Genomic DNA, 14,835 nt, shown 5'->3' with positions numbered 1-14,835 from the left:
GAAATCAAAAATACACTCTCAGCAAATAGCAGCCGATTAGAAGAAGCAGAGGAGAGAATTAGTGATATGGAAGACAGTACATCTGAAACCAAAGAGATAGTAGAACTGATCGATAAAAAGATAGAAAAAATTCAGCTAGGACTTAGGGACCTGAATGACAATGCAAAATGCACAAACATACATATTATAGGCATCCCAGAAGGAGAAGAGAAGGAAAGGGGACAGAAGGGGAGTTGCAGGAAATAATGGCTAAAAACTTCCCAAATCTACTGAGAGAGATGGATGTACATGTCCAGGAAGCACAATGCACCCCAAACACCATAAATCCCAACAGGCCCACCCCAAGACATATACTTCTCAAATTAACCAAAGAGACAAAGAGAAAATTCTAAAAGCAGCAAGAGAAAAGAGAACCATCACATAGAAGGGAGGCACCATAAGATTAAGTGCTTATTTCTCATCTGAAACCATGGAGGCAAGAAGGCAGTGGTATGATGTAGTCAAGGTACTAAAAGAAAAAAATTTCCAACCAAGAATACTCTACCCAGCTAAACTAGCATTCAAAAATGATGGAGAGTTCAAAATATTCACAGATAAACAGAAATTAAAAGAGTATGCCAACAAGAACCCTGCTCTTCAGGAAATATTAAAGGGAGTTCTGCAGGAAGAAAGAAAAAAACAGGAAAGGTAAAGTTGGAGGAGAGTGTAAGAGAAACAAAAAAGAGACAAAAAGAGAAGAAGAAAAAAAAAAAAAAACCCAAAATATGACAAACACAAGTCCAAACAAAATATGGCTAACATAAATAATTCCTTGACAGTAGTAACACCAAATGTCAATGGATTAAACTCACCTGTCAAAAGATTCAGACTGGAAGACTAGATAAGGAAATATGACCCATCTATATGCTGTCTACAAGAAACACATCTTAGACCCAGGGATTCAAGGAAGTTTAAAGTGAATGACTGGAAAACAATCTTACAAGCAAACAATAACCAAAAAAAGACAGTAGTAGCTATATTAATATCAGACAAAATAGACTTTAAGTGCAAAACAATTGAGAGAGACAAAGAAGGATAGCACATATTAGTGAATGGAATAATCTTTGAAGAAGAACAAACAATCATAAATATTTATGCTCCTAACAAGGGTGCCTCCAAATATGTGAGGCAAACACTGGAAAAACTAAGTGAAAGAATAGATGCCTCTACAATTATAGTGGAGGGCTTTAATATATACACCACTATCAACTCTGCACAGAACATCTCAAAAGAGAATCACTAAAGAAACAAAGTATTTGAACAGTGTATTAGAGGAGTTGGACTGACTAGACATATACAGATCATTACACCCAAACACAGCAGGATATACATTTTTCTCAAGTGCACATGGATTGTTCTCCAAAATAGACCATATGGTAGGCCACAAACAAAGGCTCAATGATATCAGAAAGATCAAAATCATACAAAATAATATCTCCAAATCCATAAGACCTTGGAAAGCAGTGTAGGGAAACATCTACAGGAACTTGTAATAGGAAATGGCTTCATGAATATCACACTAAAAGAACGAGCAGCAAAAGAACAAAGAGATAAATGGGACTTCCTCAAAATTAAAGCCTTCTGCACCTCAAAGGAGTTTGTCAAGAAAGTAAAAAGGGAACCCACACAATGGGAGAAAATATTTGGCAATCATATATCTGATAAGAGACTTATAACTTGCATATATAAAGAACTCCTATATCTTGAAAATAAAAAGATAAACAACACATTTAAAAAATGGGAAAAAGATTTAAACAGACACATCTCCAAAGAAGAAATACAAATAACTAAAAAGCACATGAAAAAATGCTCCAAATCTCTAGCTATCAGGGAAATGCAAATCGAAACTACAATCAGATACCATCTTACTCCCATAAGATTGGCAGCTATGAAAAAATCAGAAGAATACAAATGTTGGAGAGGATGTGGAGAAAGGGGAACACTCATCCACTGCTGGTGGGAATGCAGAAGGATCCAACCATTCTGGAGGACAGTTTGGCAGTTTCTCAAAAAACTAACCATAGATTTGCCATACGACCCCGCAATACCACTGCTGGGTATATACCCATCAGAACTGAAAACAAGGACACAAACCGATATATGTACACCAATGTTCATAGCAGCATTGTTCACTATTGCCAAAAGTTGGAATCGACCCAAATGCCCATCAACAGATGACTGGATCAATAAAATGTGGTATATACATACAATGGAATACTACTGGACTGTAAGAACAAATACACTACAAACACACGTGATAACATGGATGAATCTTGAGAACCTTATGTTGAGTGAAGCAACCCAGGCATTGAAGGACAAATACTACATGACCTCAATGATATGAAATAAGCAAGCTGCCTCAGAGACCTAGAGACTGGAAGATAGGCCTACAGGAAATCGGGGGGTGGAGGAAGGATGTGAGCTGACGTCTGCAGGGATGGAATCTATGATGAGCTGCTGGTAAGTATAAGCACAAAGAACAGATAAAATGGGGGCAAGGGGTTACCTTTTGGTGGGACTTTGTGGGTTTGAGGGTGGCTGGGGATGGGTGGATGGGTAATATTGCCCAAAAAATTGGGGGAGGGAGGGGCAACATACGAACATAGGAGAGTGTCAGGTGTTGGTTGAGAGTAAAATGCTGAGAAAATCGTATCAAAATATAATTAGGAGGGTTACCTGTTTAGGATGCTCAGAGGGGATGGTCTGATGCGGGACGGACTCCTGGGGAATGTCTGAATGCTCATTTTGCCAGGGTGGGTTGTACCATTGGGTAGAGACCCAAGTAGTGAGAGTGGGGGTGGACACACATCCTGGGGAGGACTAATGCCATCAAATAGACGGAACTGTATCTCTCGAGAGAAAGGGTGGCTCCCAGGGCATTAGGGCAGTTGAGCAAGTCAGGCCCTGAACACTGTTGCAAGTATCTCTGGACATGGCTCCTCAGGAAATGGAGATTGGCTGTCGCTGTGGGCCCCAAGGGGAGGGGAAAATGGATGTTGAATAGATGGAACCAAGGTAAATGTGGGGTAAGAGAGGAGTTTCATGAAAGTACACAAGGATGGATATAAAACATGTAGTATTACACCAAAAACATATAGGGTACGACAGACTAATAATGTAAACCATAATGTAAAACATAGGATAACTAAAAATTTAGAAAACTGTATATCCTAAAATATGGACCACAATGTAAGCACAGATGTCACCTTGTTTGAAAGCTATTGTCTCAGAGTCTGTACATCAGTTTAAGTAAATATGATATGAATAAGTTACAAGATTATCACTGTGAAGGGAGAAGGTTTTATGGTGGATGTGTGGGAGTACTGCATATTGTATATATGAATTACTGTGATCTAAGGCTCTTGTGAAGAGAAGCTCAATAATTAGAAAAAAAGAAAAGAAAAAGATAGGATGTAGAATATTTCCAAATCAATATGTATTCTAGATCTAACCTTTAAACTCATCGCTATATTCCATTTTACTAGTAAGGGAACCTGACATTATATTGGGCTTCACTTTTCAGGAAGTTTTGGATCACAGAGTGGTTCAACAATGGTGGTGGAGGAATACTGGTATGGGATGTTATTGACAGGTGATATATGGTTGACAGGGAGTTATACAAGGCATATGTCCAGGGTGCATGGTAATGTTTGGATATACTCATAGTGGAAACAATTAAAAACAACAGCTGGGGGGGGTACTGGGTTCCTGGCCAGGGGTGCTCTGTCATGGTCCCTAGGGGAGCAGCGGCTGTCCCCCAGGTGCAACAGTAAGGACCAGGAAGGAATGAGGGTCCAACAGTGAGCCCCTGATACTAATGACTATGCTTGTGAGCCTATACGCCTGAAATAAGAACAAGGCCTAGAGCAGCACTTTGCCTGGGAGTTTTCCTCCTGACAGCCTTCATGTTACTCAAATGTGGCCCGTCTCAAAGCCAAACTCAGCATGTAGATGCAGTGCATTCCCCCCAGCGTGGGACATGACACCCGGGGATGAGCCTCCCTGGCCCCGAGGGATCACTACCAAATACCAGCTGATGATGCAACTAGAAAATGACCTTGAATTAAAGGTTCAACGCGGACCAGCAGAATATCCCTGTCTACATATAATAACAGGACTTTAAAATGCTGTTTGATGGATGGAACGTGGGAGAGTATGGGCTATGATGTGGACTATTGACCATGAGGTGCAGTGATGCCCAGAGATATACTTACCAAATGCAATGGATGTGTCATGATGATGGGAGAGAGTGTTGCTGTGGGGAGAGTGGGGGATGGGGGTGGTGGGGTTGAATGGGACTTCATAATTTTTAATGTAATATTTTAGAAAAATGAATAATAAAAAAAACATCCTGTAAAATGCTGTTTGACCTAGTAAAAGGGGGAAATGGAGAGGAGAAATGAGTTTATATGGCTATGAGTCTCTATAAAAGAGTCTGGAGGTTGTCAGAAGGATTGCATTTATGCACACCTGAGCGGAGTCTGAGAGACAGATAAAGTAGATACAACCCCAGGTATTGGTTCTTTTGAGGGCTAAAGAGACCCACGGGTTCTATGGTCATGGCAGATGGGGTTCACTGCCATGTCAGTTGGCCCTTCTTTGGAGGTGGTGTTTCTGTGTAATGGAACTGGACTCAGATGGGATCTCTTTTCACAAGACTTTCAAGCTACTTTACTGGAAGTGTAGTTGGTGCTGGGGTTTAAGATATATCTAGGGGATTTGAATCTCTGGACTGACAATATGATAGCCATGCCCTGAACCTCAACAGACTTCAGCTCCTACACTCTGATTTATTGGACTTACTCCACTCAGCTAACATGGCGTTGAAGAAGGTCAACAACCACACCATGGAGCCTAGAGTGCCTACAGCTGAAAGCAGGAGGATTGCATCCAGTATCCATGTGGAATCTAAGCCCCCACTTGACATAGATGTGCAATGGACACAACCAATCCAATGTCCACAGAGAAAACGTGGCATTGGTGTGGGAAAAGTAGCCATGGTGGCTGCTGGGTGCAGGGAATGGGAGGAAGAGATGAGATATGGAGGCGTTTTCGGGTCTTGGAGTTGTCCTGGGTGGTGCTTCATGGACAATTATGGGACATTGTAGATCCCCCCAGGGTGCACTGGATGGAACGTGGGAGAGTATGGGCTATGATGTGGACCATTGACCATGAGGTGCAGTGATGCCCAGAGATGTACTTACCAAATGCAATGGACGTGTCTTGATGATGGGAGAGAGTGTTGCTGTGGTGGGAGTGCGGTGTGGGGGCGGTGGGGTTGAATGGGACTTCATATTTTTTGAATGTAATATTTTTAAGAAAATGAATTTAAAAAACAATGGCAAAAAAAATAAAATAAAATAAAAGACTTTATTGAGTATATCCACATTCTCATCTTCATCATTGGTATTTTCTGTATTTTTATCCTCTTCCTTTGGATGGACCATAATTTTCTGTTTCTCTGTTTGTATTGTTTGCTTTTGTTGCACCCTGTACTAATACTTAAAATGTTAACTCTTGGATTTATGCCTGGGATTTTTTTTTTTTTTCATTTTGCACCCAGCTGAGTGACAAAGGTTAGAAAACAAACATTTTCTTGGGCCTCAGCCCTCCTATCTGGAAGGTTTGTTTGCCAATGGCAAATACAGTGTGCAGCATTTTCCTTGTCTTTCTGGGTCTCTCTCTTTTCCTTTAGCTTTCTTAGTTGTTTTAGAGTTCCACGTTTTGAAGGAGTTAGGTTGTCTGCTCTTCCTAGGATATAGGCTACCCTCTCCTAAGTATTTGAAGCTGGCAGGCCTTTGTCCCAGACTGTTCACTTCTTTTTTACATTCCTTTGACTCATGTCACTTTTGTGTAGAGTACAGATTCTGTTAGGAATTTCACACCAGGAATAAATTTCACACCAGGGATGAATTTCCCAAGTTGTTTCCCAGCCATAACAGAGCCAGGGAATTATGAAAGGGTTGGCTTAATCTGTCCTGGGGAAAGAAACTGTGGGTTCACATCCATAGGGACATCTTTTTTTTCTCTCTTCATTTTTTAAAAATATTACATTCCAAAAAATAGAAGAGGTCCCCATATACCCCTCACCCCCTGCACCGCACTCCACCCACATCAACATCTCTTTCATCATCATGGGACATTTATTGCATTTGAATACATTTTGGAGTATTGCTGCACTTCATGGATAATGGTTTACATTGTAGTTTACACTCTACCCCAGTCCACCCAGTGGGTGGGTTCATTATTTCTTCAAATATTTTTCTCCCATTTACTCTCCTCTCCTTCTAGGAGTCCTTTTACATGGAAGTTGCTATAGTTAATGTGTCACAGGTGACTGAGATTCTATTAATTTTCCCGCAGTAGTTTTTAATTGGGTTCAAGAATGGATTATAAGTTCAAGATTCATATGTTTGTCATCTTGAGTCATCTGTTGCATTCTTCTACTGATTTTTTCATGAATTTTTGTTTCACCAACACTAAAATTTCCATTTTAAAATAATTTTTTCTTCCTCTTAAGAATTTCCTTTTGTTGGTTCATTGAAGTCATATTTTCTTTTCATTCATTCACTATGATCTTCTTTAGTTCTTGGAACATACTTGTAATAAATGTTTGATGTCGTCATTTATCAGACTTCTGGAGATAGTTATGGATCATTCCTGTTCACTGTAATTCCCCCTAAGTATTAATCACATTCCTTTTCTGAAAAGTGATCATTTTGAGTGACAATATATTTTAGCATGTCTAGATTCTTATTTTTACTTGTGATGGTACTTAATGTTGCTGCCGTTAATTTTTTCCTTCATATTTTTATTTTGGTCTTGTTTGTACTACATCTATGAATTCTCTCTCCCCTATACAATACAATAATATATGTCTCTCTTTGATCTATGTGTGAGCATACATAAACACTCAAATATGGGCAGTGGACTTGGCCCAGTGGTTAGGGTGTCCATCTACCACTTGGGAGGTCCACGGTTCAAACCCCGGGCCTCCTTGACCCATGTGGAACTGGCCCATGTGCAGTGCTGATGTGTGCAAGGAGTGCGATGCCATTCAGGGGTGTCCCCCACATAGGGGAGCCCCACACTCAAGGAGTGCGCCCTGTAAGGAGAGCCACCCAGCACGAAAGGAAGTGCAGCCTGCCCAGGAAAGGTGCCACACACACGGAAAGCTGACACCATAAGATGAAGAAACAAAAAGAAAAACAGATTCCCATGCTGCTGACAACAACAGAAGCAGACAAAGAAGAAGACACAGCAAACAGACACAGAGAACAGACAACCGAGGTGGGGAGGGATGGGAGAGAAACAAATAAATAAATCTTTTTTAAAAAAGCACTCAATTATGTAACATATTTTATATAGCATGTATTATGTAATTCCTGCTGGCTTCTTTGCATTGCCCTTGTTTCTTTGTAGATTAACTGTCAGCTAATAAATGGATAGAGGCTGTGCTCAACAACACTGGGCCACCAAGGCTTCAATTGTCTCCTCATAGGTCTTTGTGAGTACAGGATTATTGAAACTTCCTGAGTTTTTCGTGTATGTTCTGATTTTTCCTTTCTTCTGTGCCTTTTAAGTGCCCCTATGTACATGTGTAGAGCTTCAAGATCAGATAGAAGCTTATGAATGATGGGGGCCCTATCTTCCCTCCACTGCTCCTGTATGGAATCTCTTCTGAACCTGAGCTTTCCTATAACACATTCCTAAGCCCTCTCCAATTTCTGTCTCTGAGATTGTCACTTCAACTGATTATGCTGCTAGGAATAGATGTTCCCACTACTCCATATTTAATAATCCCCCTTTTTAGGAGGTACCATGGATTGAACCTGGGATCTCATACATGGGAGGGAGGCAACCACTGAGCTTCATCTGCACACAATGAGCCCTTTTATTTATTTTTTAACCTTTTTTGTCTTTGTTTATTTTTTTAATGTTACATTCAAAAAAGATGAGGTCCCATATAGTCCCCAACCCCTAACTCCACTCTTCCCACATCAACAACCACTTTCATCATTGTGGCACATTCATTTCATTTGGTGCAACAATGGATAGTGGTTTACATTGTACTATACACTCTCCCCCCAGTCCACCCCATGGACCATGGCAGGACATACAGTGTCCAGCAACTGTCCCTGCAGTATGACCCAGGACAACTCCAAGTCCTTAAAATGCCCCCACATTATATCTCTTCTTCCCTCTCCCTACCTTCAGCAGCTACTGTGGCCACTTTCTCCACATCAATGCTACAGTTTCTTCCATTACTAATTGTGGGAAACAAAGGCATGTTGTTTCCATGGAAGCAAGTTACTTCCTTGACCACTGAGTCAAGCTGTCCCTTATGATTATTGGTGCGGAGCACAATCTTGGCTGGGTCAGCACACCTGCAGGCAGAACAATACATATAGAACAGAACAACCTGTTCTGTAACAGGATTTATGAGTATAGTTACTGATTTTTATAATAATAGTTCCAGTAAGGTTTGTTGGGTTTTCATCAATCACTAGTTAATATAGTATGAGGTAAGGGTAATAGGTAACTTGATTTTGTGCTGAATGTCACGTAGGTTAGGGGTATATATACTAGCCCCTCGACTCAATAAAGTTGTCTGATGAGCTTGAGAAATCAATGCTCTCAGATCCCCTGAACCCAATCTTTCTTTGTCTTTCATTCCTGATACCTCGGGTCACCGAACAAGACTCCGACAGGTGGCGCCTGACGTGGGGCCCGAGGCAGAGGATTCATCAAGACACGGCAGCGTAGGATCTTCCACCTCTGGATCGGGAACGCGGAAAGCTGAAAAGCCTTTTTTAAGGTAAGGAGCGTCGAAATTAATTAACCCGGGTAGATTGCTGCTTCATATTATTAAGTTTTGCTTTCTGTTAGCATCAGGGTATGGGTAATCAACCAGGACGCTTGGAAGAATATTCACAGGTTTTGAAAACACTGTTGCACAGTGTAGGCGTCACAGTTAAGACTGCAGATTTGTTAGAATTGTTTGCTTCGGTTCAAAAGCATTGTTATTGGTTTCAACCGCAAGGAAAGAATTTGATGAATGTTAAGCAGTGGAGGCAAGTAATGAAAGCATTGCAGCGAGCATATCAGAAAGGAGAGAATATACCTGTATCAGTTTGGGCCTTAGGACAGCATATTGCTGCTGCATTAGATCCTTTGCAGTCTGATGAAGAGGAAGAGATTGTTCTTTTCTCAAGGGAGGAAACAGCTATGAATGATACAGGTAAATATAGGAATTCGGAGGAGGAACAGGAAGAAGAGGAGTTATTTGAAGTTAGAGATACAAATCCATTCTTAACTAAATCCATGTCGGAGCTAAATATTTCTAAGGCAAACATATATCCTATTTTGACTCATGAGGTTCCTTCTGCACCTCCAGAACCTGGAAAAGTACCTAGTGGACTTTTCTCTACAGACCTGCCTTATGTTCGTAGCAGCTTTAAGCCAAATCCTATGCCTGTTACTCCATTAATGAGATGTCTTTTATCGGGATCTAATCAAGGTGAGCCTCTGGCTATGCAAGCTGTAGCCGCTTTTCCCGTAACTATTCAACAAATTCCTCCTGATGCTCAACACCCACAAGGGGGTGTCAAGTTTCTTCCTGAGCCAAAAACTTTTAAACTATTGAAAGATTTAAAATGGGCAAAGATACTAAATAATGTCCTTGTTAGTGAAATCAGGCTTGTAAGAAAACTCTCTGTTAAAGTGTTAACTAAGATAAGGAAACTATTCGGGCAGCAACTCTGCAACCCCCCTGCTGTCTACATGACAATGTAGCTGTGGGCTAGTGGGGTTAATAGAGTTAAGCCACTGAAAAAAGAGAAAAACATGGCAACATTGGTGTTCTGTTTTATTTCCATGCTAATTCTAATTGGGCTTATTTAACCAAGATAATAAAATCAGTACAAAATTTTTATCAAGGTTTAAAAAGGAATTTTCAGTTTTAAATCAATAGTTTACTCCTGAACTTCAAGTCTCAGTATAGTCTTACAGAGTAATAATCCAAAAATGTGTGTTAACGGTCTGTCTAAACTGCTAAATTAGAGTTTTAACTACATTTATGCTGCTCAAGTTATCTTAACTGATTGCTGATAACTAATAAAAATGTTTCCAAGCACAAGCTTGCATGTTACAGGCAACATGGATTCCAGAAGAAATCTTAAGAAGTGATATTTAAAATGTGATATAATGGAGAGCTTAAAAGCAGCTATACCAAGAAAGTAAGAATTATGAGTTAATTGTAAACTGTATGTTTCTGTTACTGTGTTGTGACTGTTCTGTGTTTGTTCGTTCAATGTCAGTGTGTATTTTGATACCTCCGGATGGTAATATAAATTAATAAAAATTTATAAAAGAGCTCTATTCAAATGGCCAAAAATTAAATAAGTGCTTATATTAACACATAAGTTTAAATGTTAATAAGATCTCTACAATGATAAAAATTGTGAGTCTTGATTAACAAAATTACTATAAGTCTTTTTATAAAAAGTTGTTCTTGCCTAGATTGAAATGAATAGCTTATTTTTCTTCACAGGATAATATGAAGGATGTAAAACTTAAATGAATATTAAAAAGGTTAAAAGTTTGTGAGAATGCTAATTGAAATTTAATAAGTTTTTGCAAAAAAGTGTGTCTTGCCCTAAAGTAGGATGACTAATTTTCATAAACTCTTGGAACTTAAATGCATGTGGCAAGTTATAGAAAGTATTGTGGTTTTAATTATTATAAAAGAGTGTGTGTCACAAAAACAACCTCTTATCATAGATTAAAGTAACAACACTGTAGTATGCAGCAATCCCAAACACTGTTAGTTGCAAAAGTTAATGTCCAGCTGTGTTGCTATCACTTTGTTTTAAAACTTGCTAAGATTTTCTTTAGTGTCTTCTTAGACTAATCAAGCCAGCTGCATTCCTCTATCTGTAAAAAAATGCAACAATAAACTTTTACAGTGCTTTTCAGGGCTATGTGCATAGCCCAACTATCTTGTACAGTATTTATTGATAGTAATAGTAATAAAAAAGCAGCATACGTTACTTCTTGAAAAGAACAGGCTTGGCAGACTCCATTCACGTCTGCTCAGCTTACTGAATTTGCTGCCATATTTAAGGTGTTAACAATATTTAAGGAACCTTTGAATATTGTCTCTGATTCTGAATATGTATGCCTTACTGTTAAGCATATTGAAATGGCTCATATCTTTGTTACTGATGAATTATCTCAACTTTTTGCTGATTTGCAAAATCTCATTAGATTACGACAGCATCCTATTTACATTACACATATACGTTCTCATACATCTTTGCCTGGTCCTATGACAGCAATTAATGCTCGAGCTGATTTATTAGTGGGGTGTTTACAAAGTGCTCGTGATTACCATGCTTTAACTCACATTAATGCTAAAGGCCTGTGAGATAAATATCAAAAGCTTACTAGACTACAAGCGCAGGAAATTATTCGTGCTTGTCCGACCTGTGGACCACTGACAGCAGTGCCTTTTCAGGCTGGAACTAATCCCAGAGGCCTGACTCCTAATCAGTTATGGCAGATGGATGTTACTCACATTCCATCCTTTGGTAAACTACAATATGTTCATGTTTGTATTGACACTTATTCTCATTTCATGTGGACTACTGCTCAAAGTGGGGAACGGTTTCATCATGTTCGCTCACATCTCTGGTCTGCTTTTGCTGTGATGGGATGCCCTCTAAAGATTAAAACTGATAATGGACCCTCTTACATTAGTAAATCCTTTGCTTCCTTTTGTAAAAAATATGCTATTGAACATGTTACCGGCATTCGCCATAATCCTACAGGTCAAGCTATTGTTGAAAGATGCCATCATACTCTCAAGACTATGCTTTTAAAACAAAAAGGGGGAGATGATGGTATGATATCACCTAAAGATCAATTGGCTAAAGCTTTATTTACCTTAAATTTTCTTAACGTTTATGATTCTATGACACAAGCTGAATGTCATTTTGGACATTCTCAAAAATCCACAGAAACTGCAGAATCTGAGAATCAACCAGTATTTTGGAAAGATGTTTTAAGTAATGAATGGAAGAAAGGCAGGGTTAAAGTATGGGGGCGAGGCTATGCTCTTATCATTTCAGAAAATGGAGAAGAAATCTGGCTTCCGGCAAAAAGGATTAAATCTAGGACTGAAGAAGTGGAGTCTTCTACACATATGGATCCTACTGATAGTGAGTGAAACCGGCAATGGTAATGGTAATTACACATATTGGGCTTATATCCCTAATCCCCCATTACTTCGAGTGTTAACCTGGAAAGATCCTTCTTTTCCTGTCTATTTGAATAAAACTCATATATTTCCTGGACCCGTGGAATATAGGTTATCACTTAAGCCACGAGAAGAAGGACAAAAGATTTATAATCTCCTTCTTCCATTTGATTTCCGACCTCTTTGCATTGGCAATCGCCCACCATGTATGGCTGTGAAAAATAGAACTATGATCAATTTTAGCCATAATAACACTAAATCTTTGGTAACTTTATTTCCATCCTATCAATATCAAGAATATAAGTATCCAAGTTATAGTTGTCCTAAGAGGAATGCTGGTAATATGCAAAGATGGTATGAATGCCATATGGGAAGAGGATCTGTCATTTTTAATGATTCCTATGGAATAGTTTGGGAAAGTGCCCCTATGGGGAATCCCAACAAATATAAGGGCAGATTTATTTGGTATGGTATAAATAGCTTGGGACAACAAATTAGTAATATACAGTATCCTTTTCATGAATCTCTTGATATGGATGAGAAAGTAATCTTTACCAAAAATAATAGTGATTGGAAAAATATAGGGAAATAGGTTCCTTTTCCATGGTGCAATAGCACTGGAATCCATGATCAAAAACAAATATGGAAAGTCTTCTTAGGAGTGGCATCTACTTCTGTATGGAAAGGTAATAAAAGTATGGATGGACAATATTTACAATTAGATCAAATTCATCATTTTCAATCATGTGTCAGAGATCCACATGTGTTTGTGGTAGGGAAGGCTACCATTACTGAAATGCTTTGTTCTATGAGGATGGCGCTTTGTATACTTGCTTGTCTGAGAATATCTTACAGAATGGAGATATTATCACCATGGCTCGCCGAAGACGAGGAGTGTGTATCCCGGTGAAAATGAATCGGATGTGGCAGTCATCCCCTGAAAGTCATCTTCTTTTCCACCTGGCTCAAGGACTGTTGAAACGATCTAAGAGATTTCTGGGACTTCTCACAGCTGGCATTCTTGGTCTCATTGGTGTCATCACTGCTGCTGCCACTGCTGCTGTTGCATTGCATGAGACGGTGCAGACCCAGCAATACATGCATGACTGGCACAAGAATGCAAGTGACTTATGGCATAGTCAAGAGCACATTGATGAAGGACTTAATAACAGAGTTAGTGATTTGGAATCTGCTGTTTTACACTTAGGAGATCAAGTTTATAATTTGAATTTGTTAAGAGGATTGAAATGTGATTGGAATGAAAGTAACTTTTGTATTACTCCTTTGGATTATAACATGTCTATGTTTCAATGGAATAAGATCAGAAATCATTTGTTAGGACACAAAAGAAATATGTCATTAGAAATTGAGGAATTGCAGAAAAAGATTTTAGAAATGTCTCATAATCAGATATACGTAGATAGTGATAAGGACATCTTTAATGATTTGATTTCACGTTTAAATAAGTTTAATCTTGTTGATTGGTGGAAATCTCAACATTTCTTATCTGCCTTAGGAATAGGGATATGTGTATTAATCCTGTTGCTCATGGTTGTCGCTTGCCTGGGAAAAGGTGTTTGCCAGAGATTGCACCATGTGGACACAATGGGACAAGCAAACAACATAGTACTTGCTAAAACTCTACAATAGTACCCCGAAGTCAGTGCGCTTGGCTGGTAGTCAGTGACAGGCAACTTGGCTAGCCTTTCAGTCAACCTAAGACAGGGACGTGGCCTTTCGCTGCCACGCTTCCCCATGATGGGTAAGGCTGATTGCGCGTAGCCTCGACCTAAGACAGACACAGTCACCCTGACTAAAACAAAAAGGGGGAAATGTGGGAAACAAAGGCATGTTGTTTCCATGGAAGCAAGTTACTTCCTTGACCACTGAGTCAAGCTGTCCCTTATGATTATCGGTGCGGAGCACAATCTTGGCTGGGTCAGCACACCTGCAGGCAGAACAATACATATAGAACAGAACAACCTGGGTAACAGGATTTATGAGTATAGTTACTGATTTTTATAATAATAGTTCCAGTAAGGTTTGTTGGGTTTTCATCAATCACTAGTTAATATAGTATGAGGTAAGGGTAATAGGTAACTTGATTTTGTGCTGAATGTCACGTAGGTTAGGGGTATATATACTAGCCCCTCGACTCAATAAAGTTGTCTGATGAGCTTGAGAAATCAATGCTCTCAGATCCCCTGAACCCAATCTTTCTTTGTCTTTCATTCCTGATACCTCGGGTCACCGAACAAGACTCCGACAACTAATTACAATAGTTCCAGAATAGAATATTAGTAAGTCCACTCTAATCCATACTCTATTCCTCCATCCTGTGGACCCTGGGATGGTTATGTCCACTCCACCTCTATACTGAGAGGGGTCTTAGATTCCACATGGATGATGGATGCAATTCTCCTGCTTGCAGTTGTAGGCACTCTTGGCTCCCTGGTGTGGTGGTTGACCTTCTTCACCACCCTGTTAGCTGACTGGAGTAAGTCCAATAAACCAGAGGGTAGGAGTTGCAGGTCTTT

The 14,835-nt window shown here is 39.5% G+C and overlaps 1 protein-coding gene across 3 annotated transcripts; it reads left to right on the top strand.

The window, feature by feature from the left end:
• Nucleotides 1–8,314: 8,314 nt before the first annotated feature.
• On the top strand, nucleotides 8,315–14,475 carry LOC131276640 (endogenous retrovirus group K member 7 Env polyprotein-like). 3 transcript variants are annotated; one of them, XR_011647772.1, is made up of 3 exons: nucleotides 8,315–8,857; nucleotides 10,193–12,279; nucleotides 13,154–14,475. XR_011647772.1 is itself a non-coding variant. In XM_058290170.2 (3 exons), exons 1-3 carry the CDS (start codon nucleotides 11,607–11,609, stop codon nucleotides 13,946–13,948), a joined length of 909 nt encoding a protein of 302 aa, XP_058146153.1. In that variant the 5' UTR covers nucleotides 11,498–11,606; the 3' UTR covers nucleotides 13,949–14,475. The 3 variants fall into 3 exon arrangements, 1 of the variants encoding a protein (XP_058146153.1); XM_058290170.2 differs by lacking the exon at nucleotides 8,315–8,857 and having other exon boundaries at nucleotides 11,498–11,630; nucleotides 12,171–12,260; XR_011647771.1 differs by having other exon boundaries at nucleotides 12,171–14,475.
• The last annotated feature ends 360 nt before the right edge of the window (nucleotides 14,476–14,835 follow it).

The sequence above is a fragment of the Dasypus novemcinctus genome, chromosome 30 (assembly GCF_030445035.2).
Source record: "Dasypus novemcinctus isolate mDasNov1 chromosome 30, mDasNov1.1.hap2, whole genome shotgun sequence".
NCBI classification, from domain to species: Eukaryota; Metazoa; Chordata; class Mammalia; order Cingulata; family Dasypodidae; genus Dasypus; species Dasypus novemcinctus.
This window is presented reverse-complemented; position numbering and strand designations above follow the sequence as displayed.

Excerpts from the sequence above, each read along its gene's own strand:
- LOC131276640 (XM_058290170.2), top strand. The coding sequence starts at position 11,607 with ATGTTACTCACATTCCATCCTTTG. Across the intron at positions 11,631-12,170 it reads TACTCACATTCCATCCTTTG|AAAATGGAGAAGAAATCTGG; the intron begins GTAAACTACAAT and ends TTATCATTTCAG. Across the intron at positions 12,261-13,153 it reads ACATATGGATCCTACTGATA|AATGGAGATATTATCACCAT; the intron begins GTGAGTGAAACC and ends AATATCTTACAG.